The following is a 17,469-nucleotide window of genomic DNA, read 5'->3' on the forward strand; positions in this document are numbered from 1 at the left end:
ACATGGCAGTGTGTTTAATAAATAAGTGTAACAATTGAACCGAATAAATGAAATCTCTGGCCTCAGGAGCATTCACTTTGCTGGCTGAGAAACTATAGGTGCATACGAATGAGTTCGCATTTAAGGAAGGAAAACATTTTTTCAATAATGTTTATGGAAGTTCTGCAATAATCTAGAGCCTCGGTTTGGAAATAAACAAAAATTCACATGTTTATAAATAAACAAAAAAGCTCTAAAAACACATTCTCTCACAAATAGAAGCTGAAAATGAAAAGATTGCCAGAAGTGGATTAAATTTTCTAAATTACCCAGCTTGGCTCAAAAATCGTACTCAGCTGGAAAAAGGAACACAGAGTTCCAGGACAATGCAATGCAATTAGTGAAACACGGATGACTGATGGTGAAACTGGGATTAGTTTTCCTTGTTTGTGCGGCTCAACGTGTTGCAAGTTGCAAGGAGCAGGAGCAGCAGTTGCCTGCCTGCACACGGTGCGATAAAGTTTTTGGCTTTTCCCTTTTCCAACTCACCTATTTTCCCATGTTTTTCCTCCTTTGGCGTTGTGTCTTTAAACTTTTTATGGCGAGGCAACTTTATTCGGGGCTATACCATAAGTCTCTGGGATGTTAAAGTTATATAAGGGCTAACTAATGCATAATAAAATGCAATCACAAAAGGTTTAGAATGAAGTAGTACGTTTTAGCGTATTGGAAAATTGGATGTCCCTTGAAAATCTCAATAATTCTCTAGCTGAAAGGTAACAAAACGGAAAAGCTTATAGTTTGTTACCAACAAATAATATTTATAAATTTTTAAATAATATTTATAAATGAATGAATATCACTTGAAACTGAACCAATTGTGTTTTCTTCCCTTTACAGTGATACTTCGATATCAACGCGAGTGGATATGCTCACGCCTGCTATTGAAGTCTACAAGCCGCCCCTCTGACACAAGGACGACACTGTGGAGAGCAATTTAGGGAATCCCTCGACAAGTAGCGACTTCTAGCAGAACCTGATAACGAGTCCTGCGGAACTAGCCAAGGATAATCTATTTGTTCTTCCAACATAGTGTCGGCCCCAAACGAACTTCGAATGGAGATGAAAGATCGGCGGATCGGTAGTTGGGTGATGGCCAAAAAGAAGTGAAGATACGACGAGCGAAACTATCAGTGGTTTTTAGTGCAACTAGCCGAGCAGAAATGAATCAGATAAATGAGACACAAAAGGACATAGACAGACACACATAAATTAATAATTGATCCAACTGAATAATTCCTAAGATTGATTAAATTTAGTTACTTTTTAGCGTAAATGATTTTTAAACCAGCCGACGCCGGAGGATAAAACCAACAGAAGTGTTAATCGGTTAATGAAATAGATCGAAGTCTAGTTTTAAGCTGTGGCAGTGGCAAATGTATTTGTATCTCTAGCCGCGTATGCAACATATATGTATGTGCATATATGTACATATGCGAAATTTGGCAATGTGTAAATTTAGTTAAAATGTGAAGAATCATTACGGATGTAAAACAATGGCTAAATGAGACAACAAAAACACACCTAAACAGAAACAGAAAATGCAATGAATAATTTTTGTACTGCTGAAAGGGAAACGAGAAAGTGGAAAACATGAGAACATTAACGTTAAGTGTACAATTTTGCATTAGGTAATGAATAAGTTTGTAATGCATTAGTAATTAAATACAATAAAATGTTCAGCTAATCACATGGAAAGCAAAAGCAACCCAAACTACAAATGCAACCAACATAAAAAACAAAAAACGAAGTTACGAATATGCAATTGGAAATATGCATTCAAATGGAAATTCGGCCAGCGGCAAAAAAACATTTTACGCTTCGGTTAATCGCTCCACACAAATGTAGACACGCCACGCCTCATTTTCTATAGAATCCGCCCGCCCACATTATATAACACCCCCACCCAACCGACCATCAATCGCTTTTGGTTTGCGCAGTAGAAATCGGGTTATGGGAGCTCGTCTTAGACGACATTCGTATACCCTTCACGAAGTGCCCCAAGTTGAGAGAATTTGGTCAAATTTCAAACGGGAAATTTCTCTTATTTGCATTACTCAATGTTACCTTATTGGTTTTTTTGGTCGAGTAAAATAAACCGAATCTTTGTTGTGTAGTGAAGGTTAAAATGTTTAAAGGATAATTCAATAATGAACGTTTTTTGACTGTGATCATTTGAATGATATATAGAGGAATATGATATTATTGAGTATTGTTGTTGACAACAAAAAATTACGAAAAGCAATTAACTTCTCGATCATGATTCAATCATCCGCCATCCATCATCAATCATCAATCAAGGAGCACGCCAGCGCACATTTCGCCTAGAAGTTGCTATACAATTCCCCATCAATTAGTGTAGTGTAGTTAGATCGCAATCCCACTTGGCATTATGGCATTATAGCATTATGATTCTCTTTAATTTCGAGGCTGATCACACACACGCACACACTCACACATACAAACACCCCATCGTGCTTGACAATATTTAAGTTCTAAAGGGAGTTTTTCAATCATTCCATCTGAAGGACATTGACACGCTGCGCCCAATTTGTAACTAAACCCGCTTATTCTGTTCCACATTGAGATACAGAGGCTTTGAAAAAGGACGAAACGAGATTGGAGACATTAGGGGATATTGAATGTTAACATTTATTTGTATAAGCTGCAGAACATTGTTGGATTTAGAGGAACCTGCATAGTTTTTTGATATTCATGTAGATACATGTAAATGCCACTCACTAAACTTAAGAGAACGAGGATTTAAAGCTACCGATGGCATCAAGGATAATTGCATTATATTTGTAATATCAAACTGTTCATAGTTAAGACGAGCCTAGCCACAGGATAACAATTAAAGCCAGAGAAACACACACAAATAACAACAAATGTATATAAGCTGACTAGAAAATTGGTAATGGAAACTTTTGAAACCAAAAAAAAAAAACAAATAAAAAAAAAACAGAACAAACCAAACGAACTCAATGAAGCTACAACAAAGTGCATATAATTTTGATAGTTAAGCTAATTTTAATACATTTTTTAAGATACAGCAAGAGGGCAAAGGTACTACGATACGATAAGTAAACCAACAAATAGGAAAATTCAAACCAACTGAGGAGAAGCCGTGAAAATTATTCCATTTTTACACACCCTCGTTAATTGGTTTTGTTGTTACCGCAGATAATGCAATAAACATTCGCGTATTTCTTACTATTATTGTTATTATCATTGTTGTTATAATGGAAAATTTGAATTCGAATTGTGTGCACAATGATTTTTTATACACCGCAAATTGGCTTAGTCAGTGCAAGGAAATTCGATTTTTTTTTCATAAATTCGATCAACTTAAGAGCCTGTCCGGCATTTTGAAGCGGACACACACACCACACACACGCATTAAACAATTGACATTAATTTATACCACATATAACGACGAGAGAAATAATGGAAAATAATAGAACTAGAACGCATATTGAATTATAAATGAGACATACATATTATTGAAGGAAATTAAAAACGAACATAAGAAAACAGATTCAAACCCTGGCTTTTTAATTCTATCAACTAAATAACAGAAGTCCACGGGATCTCCGTGCAAAATCACCAGGCGGCAGAGATTATCCGATGGCATCCGCCGTCCGTCATTCCAGGCCGCTGGTTATCCTCAAATGCAAAATGAGTTCAGGGAAGGAACCCCATCACCATCGAGGTGGGGGATTGGGTGGTGCGCCGTGTGGCGACGCAGCCGCGAGTTTGCCTCCACCGGCAACAAAATGAAATGAAGTGAAATGAAATCAAAGGCATCCATCGCTGGTGGAGCCACCAGAAGCCAACGCATAGGAGCACACACGTGCAACATCTCGGCTCAGGGGATTTGGTGGGGATGGGTAGACCATCTACACTGGGCGAAATCCCTGGAGCTATGCAAATCACTGGAAGGCTTTAAACTCTGTTAATAATAAATGTTCCTAAAAGTATGCAAGAATATTTTATAACTCCGAAAGTTTTGGGGGAAACAAAGCAAATGCAGCAACCTCTTTTGCTGCATATCCAAGACTCCATTTTCGCAATTTCAAATATTTCAACAGAGAATTTGCAGTTTTCATAATTCAATGATAAAGTTTTCTAAGAACATCGAGAACTTTTTTCCACCAGTATATCCTTCCCGCGCAGAATTTTGTTTCTGTGCTCATTTCCCCGCCTTATGGGAAAGTTCATCCGCACATCCTTGCCACCAGATGATGTTTACACTTGAGCTGTAGCATTGGCAAACACAATCTCCATGCCACAATCCCTCGTTGCCCCCACTCCACTGATTTTCCATCGCCTGGTGCGTTTGTTGTGTTCGCGTATGGGAAAAAAGGAACTGTCGTGGTTTCTGCCAGATACCAGGAACGAAGAAACCAGGATCCAGCAAACAGCAGCCACAGCCTTCGATTCAAGTTGTTTGCCCTACGCAACCCGAAAACTGAGTTAGCCCAACTCTGCGGTCGTTCTCTGTGCTGGAATACTACAAACACACTGGGTGGGAAAAAGTTTAGGGAGCAAAAGGGAACGATGTCATAACCGTAAGCCCCAGTTGATCCTTCATCGATTAGTGGGGCAGGAAGCGAGTCCCTCATACCGGAAGCTGCCACAAAGTTGCGAGCACAAATCGCTACAAGAACGCAGCTCCGCGGGCTACGCGTTTCCTCAACAGGTAACTAGTAGCCATTGGAAAATCTTCCTCGTATCTACATACACTTGGATACATCAAATATCCAATCTTAAGCTAAAATCTAGATATGTTGAAATATTAAGTACAATCCTTATTTCATTTAAATATCTGTAGTATTGAGTTGAGTTACAAACATATCTCAGGAATTTACCTTTTCATGAACTCATATGAAGACATTGTACCCTGCCCACCACTGAGTACCGTATCCCAGCGATTGATGGCTCGAAAATGCGCAAATTGGAAGGAAGGGCTCCACTTGGCGGAGCAATTGAGAGAACAACGAGCTTAACAAGCTGCCAGAGCACCGGGGGCGCTTTTTGTTTCCAACTGTCCTGGCTGCTCCTCCGACTCCGCCTCCGTCTCCACCTGCGCTGCGGATGAGGAGGAGCAAAGCGGCAGGTAGTTGGCACTTCAATTGAACACATTAATGTGTCACTTTCGTCGGATCCCGGAGCGAGTTTCGGTGCGTCGGCAATGCCATAAATCAACACCCACCCCGTCCATCGCCATGGAGAGCTATCGATTAGCCGGGCTCCAACCTTCGGATTGGAGGCGTCAGGCAAATGGTCTGGGCCAGGAGAGGGGCACGAGGATTGGGGCGGCTGGCGGATTGAGCCATGAGGCGTGCTGCTGCAGTGAGTGAGTGCGATGAGTGCGACCACCGAAACCTGGACAGGTAGTTCTCCTCGCACCGTGGGCCTTAAATTTATGAACTTGACTTTCGGTTAGCTAACAGCCATCAGCCGGCGAAGGGAGGCGCCTCCATCCGGCCCAGGCCCGCTCGTCATTGGTTCCGGCCAGACACGAACGGGTATGAAAAGGTTCGCATGACTGCAGGAAATTACCATAATTTCAATTTAAGAAATTAAACGAATTCCGTTTTGAGCTGGAGGAAAAAAAGAGAGCAGCGACGACCGTCAAAAGAGTTAAGGTTTAAGAAGTCCTTGCTTTGGGAGCTGCAGATTTTTACATCTGATAAATGTGGATGAATTCACCTGACAAAGTGGGTGGAAAACCACTTGCTGGCGGGAGCAACTTTTTTATTTCATTAATTTGATGGGGAATGCATGGAATTTGTATTTACACTAAAATTGCAGGCACTGCGTCACTTTAACATGTAGTAAATATCGCTAAATTACTATAAAAAATATAACCGTGCCAAAAATATATTTTAACGGTCGATCAAGTTCTTGATTTGAATTCAAAAACAATTGGCACATAAATTCCAATAAGAATCCATTGTAAAGGTGTTAACCCTATTTTTAGAGATTTATTATCGAACCTTTTTGAGGTTAGGCAGAAAAGTGGCATGCGTTCAAGACTATCGAGTGACAGAGCACATTTCGAAGGGAGTTGCATTTGCTAAAGATATTCCAGTGACTGACAAAATGGACCCACTCCGCCGTAATCCTCTTCTGGAAATTACCAAATGTGAGATGTGCTTCAATTTGGTGTACCATTTCCCGACTGGACTGTGTGCCCGCTGCTTCACTGTTTGGGCCGGAAAGAAACCAATGGACAGACTGAGACTGACCGTCGACCAATCGAAGGCTCTCCTTGTGAGCTTTGTTCGCCGTTCGGTTGCCCAGGACATGAGCCAAATGGACCCCACGTTCCAACGCGTGATTGCGGAGGTGAGGTTGCAGCGCCAGCAGAAAATGGAGCTGTTCCAAAAGATTCGCCAGCAGTTCCAGCTCTCCGTACTCACCGGTCCCTTCTTCGACAAGAATCCCAAATACGAAGTCAATGAAGACTATTGGAATGTGCCGGATATCGTGGATGAAGACACGGTGATGTTTCAGCACAATATCGACCTGCTTGCAGATATACCCACCGTTTCTTCAGAAAATAGAAAACAAAATTTGTAGCTGCCATCCACTTTTAATGCAAATGAAAGTACAAATATTTCTTAGAAATATACATTTATACATTTTGATAACGTGATATAATAAAGTAATTATATACCTTTTGGTAATTTGTAAACTATTTTCTATGGTTTTCTTAGCAGAATAACTACTGATGTTTAGGCAATTTAAAATGTGCACAACTTAAAATGTTTTAAATTTAGAAACTGTTCAAAAACTGACAGATGTTTATGTAATAATGGGCCATTACCAATTTGACCAAAGGTCAATTGCTGGCCTGGGAATCGTGGAAAGGATTGAATCGGATGCCTTGTAATTGGCACTTTTAGCTGGTGTAATAAATTACCCAAAATCCGGGCAGCGACCAAGTCGAATCCAATTGAGCAAATGTGATTGCCAGGTCATCATTACCATCGTCCATCGTCCATTGCCCATCAGATATCGAGCTCCGACTGTCTCCGGGGGCTCATGGACATTTTGCTAATGAAAATGTTTATTCAAATTTACGTCAATGGATGTGTTTACACGAATGACCATCAATCTACATAAATAAACGCAAGTGCTGGGCGAGTGGGTAGTATGTAGTATGGGTGCGTGTGGCATGGAATGTCGCACAGTGTATTGTTCTTGGCCCGGCATTGTTCAACAATTTGTTTAATGAGAAAACTAATAAATCAAATGCGCCGTCAATTACAATCGAATTTATTCCGGGAAGTCCACGGCAAGGGATCCACTTGGATTGTGGATCAATAGATCGATTTCTTTATTGATGGAGTCGTTTGGGGTACAGTCGTCCTATGTACAAAATAATATATAATATGTAATAAATGTTTTATAACATAGTAAAGTTCGATAAGAATTACCTTGTCTTACTCACTTGCTCATCCTGAACAGCCTCCTGGCCAAAATGATGTGGATTTGATGGCTTAAATACCAGATGGCCAAAGTCCAAGAGCCTGCGAATGTCGCCGCATCCCGCTAAGTGGCAGGATGAGAGGACAGACGGAGAGGACATTAGTCAAGTGCAACAGCTTTCAAATAAACATAAATTGAGGATGCTGCGCTGCGGCGGTGCACGGAGCACGACGTGGCAGTGGGCAGACGTGGGGGCACTGGAAAGTGGAAATTGGTGAAAGTGGGGGAATCCCTGGGCAGGACCTTGCAGCAGCAGCTCCAGCTCCTTTCAGCCGCCTGGTGTCGTAATTAAAGGCAGTCGCGCAATAACGAAGAGAAATGCCCGTTGCCAACGAGCGGAGGATGCGCTTCTAATTTATTTGTTTTCCTCACTTGACTTTTATTTACACGGGCATTGGCATGTGAGTGGCATGGAGTGGAACGGCCAGGAGGAGCGCGCCAGTTGGGTGACTCTTGGCTGCTTCTCGGGTGGCTTTCGAGGTGGTGGCGCAGCAGAAGAGCTATTGCAACATCCTGACGCCGTTTGTTACCTTTGTTTGTGAAAGTTCTCCGTGCGCGCCTTTTCGGGGCCAGGGCAAAGTGCCAAATTGGCCTAATGGCGTTAATGCGAATACGAGTCGAGACTAAACCAACGGCCAACCAACCAACCAACCAACCAACCAGGCCCACATCAAAGGTCGTTTACACAGGATTCGGTATCAGCTTTCAACTTCGGATGCAGATGCGCTTGAAAACTGGGTGCAGTTGCCAAGCCAGCGCTACTGCCCCCACATCCACATTCATGTCCACTTTCCACTCACAATGCAATGCAAATCAAAGCACTTAAAAAGTTGAGCAATTTGGCAACGAATGCTAATGAATGTTGATAAAATTCCCAGGGATGCATTCAGATTTTTAAGTTTAAAGTCCTCAGCCCTGGCATATACATACATACATGAAATACCAAAATTAATTGGCTTATCGAAAATGGCCAAAACAATGCTGTCACTGTCAAAAAAACATTTAGCTGCACAAGGTCCTACTATTCGCCACGTGGTGCAACTTGCTTGATTATTATAGAAAATTAATTTAAAAATGCCACCTTTTTCCGCCTGTTCTATGTGCAACGTGAGAACCAGGAAGATGGTAAAGGATCCTGTGACCTTAAAGCTAATCTACGTGTGCCCAGTATGAAAGTCAGAGTGTCTAGTTATGTGGAAATTGTAAACTCGTGTTAAATCTTGCAGATTTGCTTTAAAGGCACGTTTCAGGAAAAAAAGCAGATTGAAGCTGAGAATCGTAAAAAGAATGGAGCTGCCAAGCAGACGAAAATAAAAAGGATCACCTGCGAGGATAAAAGCGAAGGGATAGCCAAGAAAGCAGTTGATCTGGAAACTGAGAAGAAGGAACAGATGATGCGCCCTCTCCAAAGCTACAATCTCCGTGTAATCGATCCACCTAAGGTGCATCGGATTCCGAAGGTCACACCTCTACTCATGCAAACTGTGGTAATTAAGAATCGCAAGTATGTGGCTGTTTGTGAGACAGCCGACAACGAGTGATTTGTTCTTGGCCTGATTTTTCATTTTTATAAGCCAGCGACTGGTATCTAATTAGGCTAGTTTCGACATCAACTCATTGGCATTTTTCGAAGCGCTCAATAAAAAACACAACGAATTTGGTAGACTCTTTCAAAGTTGTTTTCGACATAGTGAAATCTATATGTACATTGTGTTTAAACCCACTATTGCATTTAAATAAGTGCACTAGATGCCGACACAACCCGTATTTAGTTCCAAATTTGTTTTGGCTGTTGCCACTTTTGTTGCACCGGATGTGCGTGATGTGGCGGTATTTGTTTGTGTCCCATTTTCGCATCCGCTTTGTATAGTACTACCTGCAGTTGCAGTTTGGCCACGCCCACTGCGTAACCCGATGCGATACGAAAATGGCCGCCCATCTTTTTGTAACGCTTGCGTTTCGCATGTGCGTGATTTTCGAACATTTCCCGGTAGCCCATTAAACTTTTAATGGAATTTCCATAATCATGCTTAAAGTTGCGAAGGTCCGTGGAAAGTTTTGCATTATTGGTATTGATTTAAAGCCAAGGGGAATCCAGTTTTCATGGTTATTTTCACTGTCTGTCTCCTCAGGCTCTTCAAATTTATAGGGTATATAAACACAAATCATGCATCTGTCGCATGCTTCGAGTATTGGTAAACCCTGCTTGTCGTACTTACGCCTAAATTACCATACTAATTAAGCGTGTTAATCGAAGCTTATAGACCACAATAAAATTAGTCGCGTTTCCAACGATCCACGGAAAGCACACACAATCGCAATGTTGGGTGATCTTGTGGACTTTTTGGGCAAATCCCCACCCGATCCTGTGCGCCTGCCACTCCTGGCCAGCCACAAGCCCGTCCTAATGGTATTGGCCACCTATCTGCTCTTCGTGAAGATAGTGGGTCCAACGATCATGCGGCATCGAAAGCCCTTTGACCTTCGCGGTCTGATAAAGGCCTACAACATCATGCAGATCGGGTACAATGTCATCATGTGCTCTTTTGTGAGTTTCCCCCTCCAAAATATCAACCATCACGTACTGTTTATTATAGAAATCCCACTTTACAGGCTGTTCACTTTATGCTGGGACCCGGTGACTATAACTTCAGGTGCATCAAGAACCTGCCGCCGGATCATGAGTACAAGACCTGGGAGCGCTGGCTCACGTACTCGTACTTCTTCAACAAGCTGCTCGATCTGCTGGAGACGGTCTTCTTTGTGCTGCGTAAGAAGGATCGCCAGATATCCTTCCTGCACATCTTCCATCACATGTACATGCTGTACTTCAGCTTCATGTATCTGTACTACTACGGATACGGTGGCCATGGGTTCTTCATGTGCTTCTTCAACGTCGTCGTGCACATCATGATGTACAGCTACTACTACCAGTCGTCGCTCAATCGCGACTCAAAGGGCGATCTGTGGTGGAAGAAGTACATCACCATCGTTCAGCTCATCCAGTTCGGAATCGTTCTGGGGCACAGTATCTACACCCTGAAGCAACCGGACTGTCCATCTGCCCGGTTCTCGGCCACCTGTGCCGGCAGCATCTCCGTTGTGTTCATCATCTTATTTAGTAACTTCTATTTTCATGCCTATATTCGACCCAAGAAAACGAAACAGAAAAACATTTAAGCTAGAGCCAGTCATCATCTCTATTGAGAAACCTATTTTAATTTTAGAGTTAATAAAAAACATAAAGATGTATTTGAATTGTATATTTGTTTAGTAGTAATGACTGATATTCGGTTGGATAATATGATGGAAAAGGTGGAAAAACACAAGACTTGCCCGAAATTGTATGCTATCTCTACGAAATTATAAATTTTAAATATCAAAGTGTAGGTAGACATAATTAGGAGTGACACGTGTAGAATTATATTAAATCCATTGATCTTAGAATACGTTAAAGTTATTACGTCAAGAGGCATTAAAAACTAGACTGCATTAAAAACTGGACTACATTAAGAGCTAGATACGAATGCCATTATTTTATCTTTCGTAACCAGGAGACAGTGGATAACATATCCGGCATTCCAAGCGATGGACACCTATTTTCCTTATTTTGTGACCGCGATACCCTCTTATATGGTCGGCGTAATAGGTTTTGCTTACGTATGTAGGTATTTGTATAATAGAAACACACACTTAAATCAGCCTCGAAAACGAGCAGATTACCATTCCAGTTCTCGACGGCAGTCCATTTAAATAATGTATATATCAGTCGCTGTTCCACCGACGTCGATAACACTTAGATATCCGACATGATTGCCCATATGCTGGACTTCCTGAATCGATCGCCGCCGGATCCTGTGCGCCTTCCCTTGACCGGCAGCCACTGGCCCGTGCTGACCATCCTGGGAATCTACCTAGTCTTCATAAAACTTGTGGGTCCATGGTTTATGCAGAATCGAAAGCCCTACAATCTGGATAGTGCTATCAAGATCTACAACATCGTGCAAATCGCATACAATGCCATTATGCTAGTCTTTGTAAGTAATGCTCTTAGTTTAACAAATAGATATTAATAATTATTATATTTATCTCCAAACTTAAAGTGTGTGCACTTCATGATTGGTCCTGGCAACTATAACTTCAGTTGCATCGCCAATCTGCCGTTGGATCATGAGTACAAGAACTGGGAGCGCTGGGTCAGCTACTCCTACTTCTTCAACAAGATCATGGATCTGCTGGAGACTGTGTTCTTTATACTCAGAAAGAAGTATCGCCAGATATCCTTCCTGCACGTCTTCCACCACGTATACATGGTGTACGCAGGCTTCTTGTACCTGTATTATTATGGATACGGCGGCCATGGGCTCTTCTTGGTCACCTTCAACGTGGTGGTGCACACCATGATGTACACCTACTACTACCAGTCCTCCCTCAATCGGAACTCGGGTGGCGATCTCTGGTGGAAGAAGTACATCACAGTCGTCCAGCTTGTCCAGTTCGTTATCGTATTCTCGCACAGCGTCTATATCCTCCGGCAAGCTGATTGCCAAACATCCCGATTATCGGCAACTTGGGGCTCAATGGTCTCTGTAGTATTTATAATCCTATTCAGCAACTTCTACGTCCGCACCTACATTCTTCCCAAGAAAACCAACTCGGCGGTGGGACGATGAGCAAAACTAATTAATATATAATATCACTGTTCCTTATATTAATCAATGTCATTTATAAATGCTTTTGGTATAACAAATAAATTCTTTTTATATGTATCGTATATTATACATAGACCAATGGGATATATTTGTTGGTTTCTAGAACTTTCTATTCACTCGAATGCTATTGAATACTATTAAATATGCAAAATACCCTTTTAATTGGGTCTCGCCAATTTTATATAAATGTAGAACATTTTTTTTTTTTTGGATTGACAATAATGTCAAAAGGAATAATTTTCTAAATAATGACTCTGCTGATTAAAAAAATGTCGAAAATAAAAACATAGTTGAACTGTTACTTATATTTAGTTTGACTTGCAAAGCTTTAAGTATTCAAGTTGAAGGTTGATAGTGGGTTAAACATACCGGAAATTTGCACTAATGTAATTAGCAAATAGGTAATAGTATAGTGGCTATCGGGCAAGAAAGAAAGCACAGAAGCTAAAAGTCAAGTCATCCGATAAGTCGTGCGCGAAAATGTTCGAGGTGTTCGATAAGCCCTTGGCCGATCCTGTCCAGCTGCCGCTGGCGGGCAGTATCCGCACCTCGGTGATCATCATCACGGTGTATCTACTGTTTGTCCTCAAGCTGGGCAGGAAGCTGATGGACAAGCATGAGGCGCTCCAGCTGCGAGGTGTCCTCAAGTTCTACAACATCGGACAGGTCCTGTTCAATTCGGTGATTTTTGTGGGGGTACGTCAGTCGAAGGATATCGATGAACACAGTTTTCCAATCGTTTGTAATGGACTTCTCCGTCTTACACAGGGCATCCACCTGTTATTCGTGCAGAAGCCGTACAACCTGAACTGCATGCAAGTCCTGCCGCAGGATCACGAGCTAAAGTCCACGGAAAGGACACTGTCGTACCTGTACCATCTGAACAAGGTGCTCGATCTGATGGACACCATATTCTTTGTGCTGCGCAAGAAGCAGCGCCAGATCACGTTCCTCCATGTGTTCCATCACGTCTTCATGGTCTTCACCTCGCACATGCTGATCCGTTTCTACGGTTTCGGTGGCCATGTCTTCCTGATCTGTATGTTCAATGTCCTGGTGCACATCGTCATGTACGGCTACTACTACGCCTCGTCGCAGAGCGTGAATGTGCAGGAGAGCCTCTGGTGGAAGAAGTACCTCACCCTGGGCCAGCTGGTGCAGTTCCTCATGATGTTCCTGCACTGCATGTACACCTACTTCCAGCCCAACTGCTCGGCGTCGCGGGGTGTCATCTACGTCATAAGTTCGGCCAGCGCCTTCATGTTTCTGATGTTCACCAAGTTCTACATAAAGACCTACATTCGACCGAAAGAGGTCAAGTCCAAGGGCAAGGTCAACTGAATGCATCTGCTACACTGTGATCAAAAACTGGTAATTCGTATGTGCACAACTATTGGGGTGCACAGGATTGAAGATTGTCTTTCCAGCTTTCATAAATAATTTTTATAAAATTCCCAACTCTGATCCTGTTTTTTATTACTTAATACGATTGTATTTGTAATCAACGAACATTTTATTATTACTTTTACAATACATTGGCTTCTTAAATTTAATTTGAATTATAAGATGACACATCATAAGTTTCTCCGAGTGTAGTCGACAATTTGCATATGCGCCGTTTGAATAATAGATGAATTCAAATGCATCGACAGTTAATTCAAATGCAGTCGAGAAGGTCAAGGAGTTGGACTCCGTCCGGAATAAATCCCACCGGCCACATCTCGACTACTCGTGGTTTCCATTGCCGAATCGAGGGGATTCCCCTTGCACGTGATCTGCATGCTCCGCAGAACTTGGACCGAGCACGTCTCTGGACATTCCATGCTGCTTTTAATTAGAATATTAGGAACGAGCTTGGACCTGGGCACCAGCACCGGCGATTTATGGCACCGGAAGGGTCACCCGTGGCCGGCCGTATTTGCATAGGAATCGCATGCGGCGAATCAGAGTCAAAGTGCCAGCTGAATAATTGCGGCCATGCGGCAACATTAAAGCGAAGCCGCAGCCAAGTGCAGTGGCTCCTGGCTGGGCACTGGCTTTTCGGGTCCTTCGTCCTTAGCCCATCGTCCTTCGTCCCTCCTTGGCCCCCGGAAAGGGGGCCTCCAACTGGCCGTGCCACCGAGCGTGCTGAGTAATTACCGTTTTAAATGACATTAAACGTGCATTGTGCAGTTCCCTTAGCAGTCGCATGCCTGCGTTCCCCCTTTTTGCATTCGATTTTTAGCTATTTTTATATCTACCCTTTGCATGACAGTGTTGAGACTGCCTTAAAAATAGTTTGACTCAAAGAAAGAATTTTTTAAAATTTATTTAACCTATAAAATATATGAAATATTCAAAAATAGGCAAGCGGCACTTGTTGTTTTGGGAATCATTAGGCTGTGTACTCATGATTTAGTTTAAATTTAGTTAATTTTTTAGTCTCAAAGATTTTTATGAATCGCTGACTGTTTCGATGACTTCTCTCCTGGCTTTATGTAGTTGTGGTAATAAAATTGGCTAAATATCACTGCAAAAAACGCTGACAGCGATCCGCATCCGTAGGTCAAAGGTCTGTTGACCGCGCAGTCTGGCTGTGCCAGCGTGATGGTACAGTGGAGCAGGATTATGCCGAACTGAACCAGCTGGGCAATGGTGATGTACTTCTTCCACCAGAGACTTCGCTGCAGCTCCTGGCTGATCGAGGATAGGTAGTAGTAGGCGTACATAATCACATGGACGGCGGTGTTTAGCAGGCACTGTGGAAAGGCAACACCACCGTAGCCGTGGAAGTAGTAGTAGAGATATCCCAGAAATGCCATCGCAAAATGGTGAAAGACGTGCAGGAAGGATATCTGTCTGTCCTTCTTGCGGAGCACGAAGAAAATCGTTTCCACAAGGTCTACGAATTTGTTCAGCATGTACAAAATGCAAATCAAACGCTCTCTATCCTTATATTTGTGATCCATCGGCAGGCTGACAATGCAGCTGATTTGGTAGGCTTTCAGGACAAACAGGAAGTGAACTCCCTGAAAAAGTAGCATCCTCCCATCAGAACCTGCAGAAGTCCAGGAGCTCCAGTTCCAATACTTACTAAAACGAGTATAAGACCATTGTAAAGGATCTGGAATATGTTGTAGACCCTGATGACGCCACTCAAATGGAAGGGTTTTCGGTTCTCCATGATTTTGGGACCCAGCTTGAGCACAAACAGCAGATAGCCGCTCAACGTGGCCATGGTGATCCATGGATCGCTGAAAACGGGTATCTTTACAGGATCTATCGGAGCGAACATGGCGAATCTAATCGCGTAGAGCGATCGATAGTGACTAATCCGACTTCGAAATTCAGCTCTCGAACTTAAGTGGCACAGAATGAACTGAATTACATTATGCCACGGTACCACCAATTCGAGCTATGTATATGCATAGGTCATTTTGTAGGTTCCCCAAGCGGAGGTCTTTCTCCTTATAACTCTTGAGCTTTTCTATTGAATGAAATGTATATGGCTGTATATAGTTATAGTTATAGAGCTGCATTTCAATCAGCAATACAAAGCGGGAACTGTACTGAAACAAATGTTCAGTGACTAGCTAAAACAAATTGTTACAATGGTTCTATAAATGGAGCATTTACATTCGTATGCCGTAGTGTGCATTTTAAGTGGGAATTCGGGGAGCTTTGATTTTTAAGTGCCGCACCTCGTGGATATGCTAAGTGACTCCAAGATATTAAAAGACTAGCGAGTAACTTGGCCAGGGCTAGTGCTTAGATAGCTGTGGATACGGTGGTTAGTAGAGTCTTGGTGCTGAGTGCTCCAATGCTAGTTTATTAGTTACTCGGAATCGCGACAGTCATATTCAAAGGATTTGCGGCCTCAATCGGTTTTCAACGCGCGCTTCTGTTTGCTACCATTAAGTATGTAGTTGTGAATGTAGAAGTTGGCAAACATCAGGATGAAGGTCGTCGAAACGAACATGCCAGAATATATCACAGTTCGCGAGGCATTGCAATTGGGCTGCATCAGGGTGTAGCTGAAGTTCGCCAGCACCAGGATGAACTGCACCAGCTGGACAATGGTGATGTACTTCTTCCACCGACTCGTCTGCACATCCTTGCTGACGGAGGACAGGTAGTAGTAGGCGTACATGATCACATGGACCGCCACATTGAGCAGGCACAATGGGAACAGAGTGCCTCCGTAGCCGTTGAAGGTGATGTGCAGGTATCCGCCGAAGGACATCACCAGGTGGTGGAAGACGTGCAGGAAGGATATCTGGCGATGCTTCTTGCGCAGCACAAAGAACACAGTCTCCAGCAGATCAATGAACTTGTTGAAGAAGTACGAGTAGGTCAACCATCTTTCCCGGCTCTTCAGCTCGTGATCCAGCGGCAGTTTGGTGATGCATCGCAGGTCGTAGGCCCTCAGGACGAACAAAAAGTGAAGACCCTGGAAGCAAAGGATGTGGTAAGTACAGAACAAAGTCTATATCCATATCTATATGTTATGTTATGTTATCTATGTTAATTTACCTTTATTTACTGATAGTTTATGCATTTTTATAACGTCAATTCATTGAGTTCTCTGATATTTATGTCATATTAATGATTATGCGTAATGGTGGTGACCTATGACCGTCTGGGTTCTATATACGTACCGCTATCAGAACAACGCCGTTGTAGACGATCTGCATAATGTTGTATGCCCTGATGACTCCACGGAGATCGTAGGGCTTTCGTTTCTCCATGAACTTCCTGCCCAACTTCAAGACGAACAGCAGATAGAGCGAAACGATGGTCAGCGATGGCCATGGACTTCCGATGAGTGGCAGGCGGACAGGATCCTCCGAAATGATCAGGGTTCCATTGAGTAAGTCGGCCATTCTGAACGAAAATCTAAAGTCGATCCGCTTCCACTCGAGCTAATGTTTCACTGGCAACTAATCAGAGTTCAGTCTTTTATGCTCAACCAAATGCGCTTCGATTGAATTGGAAATGTGAGCTGGTCGCGCAGCATAAAGAAGAGCGGCATTAACATAAATTGTAATTTTGCAATACCACGTATATATGGCACTTGCTCAGTACACACAGTACTCAGAGTATATATACTATACTATAGACAATTCTTAAGCCTGAGTGGCAATAAGACAATATTTGTGTTTTTCTTTTTTTAACCAGAAACACTAAGCCGTTTTTTTCCACCCTGTATAACTATTTCAACTTTTATGACAAAAGTTCA

General features: G+C 42.5%; 8 protein-coding genes and 1 long non-coding RNA gene across 10 annotated transcripts in view; 6 read left to right on the forward strand and 3 right to left on the reverse strand.

Moving 5' to 3' along the window:
- LOC6728709 (protein tipE) overlaps positions 1–3,577 on the forward strand; it is a 29,724-nt gene extending 26,147 nt beyond the window's left edge. The window contains exon 3 of the mRNA XM_002104009.4: positions 880–3,577. Within this exon, the coding sequence (XP_002104045.3) occupies positions 880–949 (70 nt within the window). The 3' untranslated portion in view covers positions 950–3,577. The remainder of the gene's footprint in view (positions 1–879) is intronic.
- A 2,468-nt stretch (positions 3,578–6,045) lies between these two features.
- On the forward strand, positions 6,046–6,725 carry LOC27208534. Its single transcript, XM_016184100.3, has one exon. It carries the CDS (start codon positions 6,148–6,150, stop codon positions 6,625–6,627), a length of 480 nt encoding a protein of 159 aa, XP_016035375.1. The 5' UTR covers positions 6,046–6,147; the 3' UTR covers positions 6,628–6,725.
- Positions 6,726–7,310: 585 nt separating this feature from the next.
- On the reverse strand, positions 7,311–8,512 carry LOC123327278. 2 transcript variants are annotated; one of them, XR_006541895.1, is made up of 2 exons: positions 7,502–8,512; positions 7,311–7,419 (listed from the first exon to the last, which is right to left on the reverse strand). It is a non-coding gene; the product is annotated as an uncharacterized LOC123327278 (long non-coding RNA). The 2 variants fall into 2 exon arrangements; XR_006541894.1 differs by having other exon boundaries at positions 7,488–8,512.
- A 21-nt stretch (positions 8,513–8,533) lies between these two features.
- Positions 8,534–9,221, forward strand: LOC6728711. The gene is made up of 2 exons (XM_016177082.3): positions 8,534–8,706; positions 8,766–9,221. Exons 1-2 carry the CDS (start codon positions 8,614–8,616, stop codon positions 9,078–9,080), a joined length of 408 nt encoding a protein of 135 aa, XP_016035377.1. The 5' UTR covers positions 8,534–8,613; the 3' UTR covers positions 9,081–9,221.
- Positions 9,222–9,806: 585 nt separating this feature from the next.
- LOC6728712 (elongation of very long chain fatty acids protein F) lies at positions 9,807–10,755 on the forward strand. Its single transcript, XM_002104012.4, has 2 exons — positions 9,807–10,087; positions 10,153–10,755. The coding sequence occupies exons 1-2, from the start codon at positions 9,860–9,862 to the stop codon at positions 10,717–10,719; spliced, it is 795 nt and encodes a 264-aa protein (XP_002104048.2). The 5' UTR covers positions 9,807–9,859; the 3' UTR covers positions 10,720–10,755.
- A 539-nt stretch (positions 10,756–11,294) lies between these two features.
- LOC6728713 (elongation of very long chain fatty acids protein F) lies at positions 11,295–12,310 on the forward strand. The gene is made up of 2 exons (XM_002104013.4): positions 11,295–11,576; positions 11,643–12,310. Exons 1-2 carry the CDS (start codon positions 11,349–11,351, stop codon positions 12,210–12,212), a joined length of 798 nt encoding a protein of 265 aa, XP_002104049.1. The 5' UTR covers positions 11,295–11,348; the 3' UTR covers positions 12,213–12,310.
- A 363-nt stretch (positions 12,311–12,673) lies between these two features.
- Positions 12,674–13,715, forward strand: LOC6728714 (elongation of very long chain fatty acids protein F). The gene is made up of 2 exons (XM_002104014.4): positions 12,674–12,947; positions 13,020–13,715. Exons 1-2 carry the CDS (start codon positions 12,732–12,734, stop codon positions 13,590–13,592), a joined length of 789 nt encoding a protein of 262 aa, XP_002104050.1. The 5' UTR covers positions 12,674–12,731; the 3' UTR covers positions 13,593–13,715.
- Positions 13,716–14,603: 888 nt separating this feature from the next.
- LOC6728715 (elongation of very long chain fatty acids protein F) lies at positions 14,604–15,621 on the reverse strand. The gene is made up of 2 exons (XM_016175065.3): positions 15,325–15,621; positions 14,604–15,259 (listed from the first exon to the last, which is right to left on the reverse strand). The coding sequence occupies exons 1-2, from the start codon at positions 15,523–15,525 to the stop codon at positions 14,675–14,677; spliced, it is 786 nt and encodes a 261-aa protein (XP_016035378.1). The 5' UTR covers positions 15,526–15,621; the 3' UTR covers positions 14,604–14,674.
- A 404-nt stretch (positions 15,622–16,025) lies between these two features.
- Positions 16,026–17,181, reverse strand: LOC6728716 (elongation of very long chain fatty acids protein F). The gene is made up of 2 exons (XM_002104016.4): positions 16,889–17,181; positions 16,026–16,680 (listed from the first exon to the last, which is right to left on the reverse strand). Exons 1-2 carry the CDS (start codon positions 17,111–17,113, stop codon positions 16,108–16,110), a joined length of 798 nt encoding a protein of 265 aa, XP_002104052.1. The 5' UTR covers positions 17,114–17,181; the 3' UTR covers positions 16,026–16,107.
- Positions 17,182–17,469: the final 288 nt, after the last annotated feature.

This window comes from Drosophila simulans, chromosome 3R (genome assembly GCF_016746395.2).
Source record: "Drosophila simulans strain w501 chromosome 3R, Prin_Dsim_3.1, whole genome shotgun sequence".
NCBI lineage: Eukaryota > Metazoa > Arthropoda > Insecta > Diptera > Drosophilidae > Drosophila > Drosophila simulans.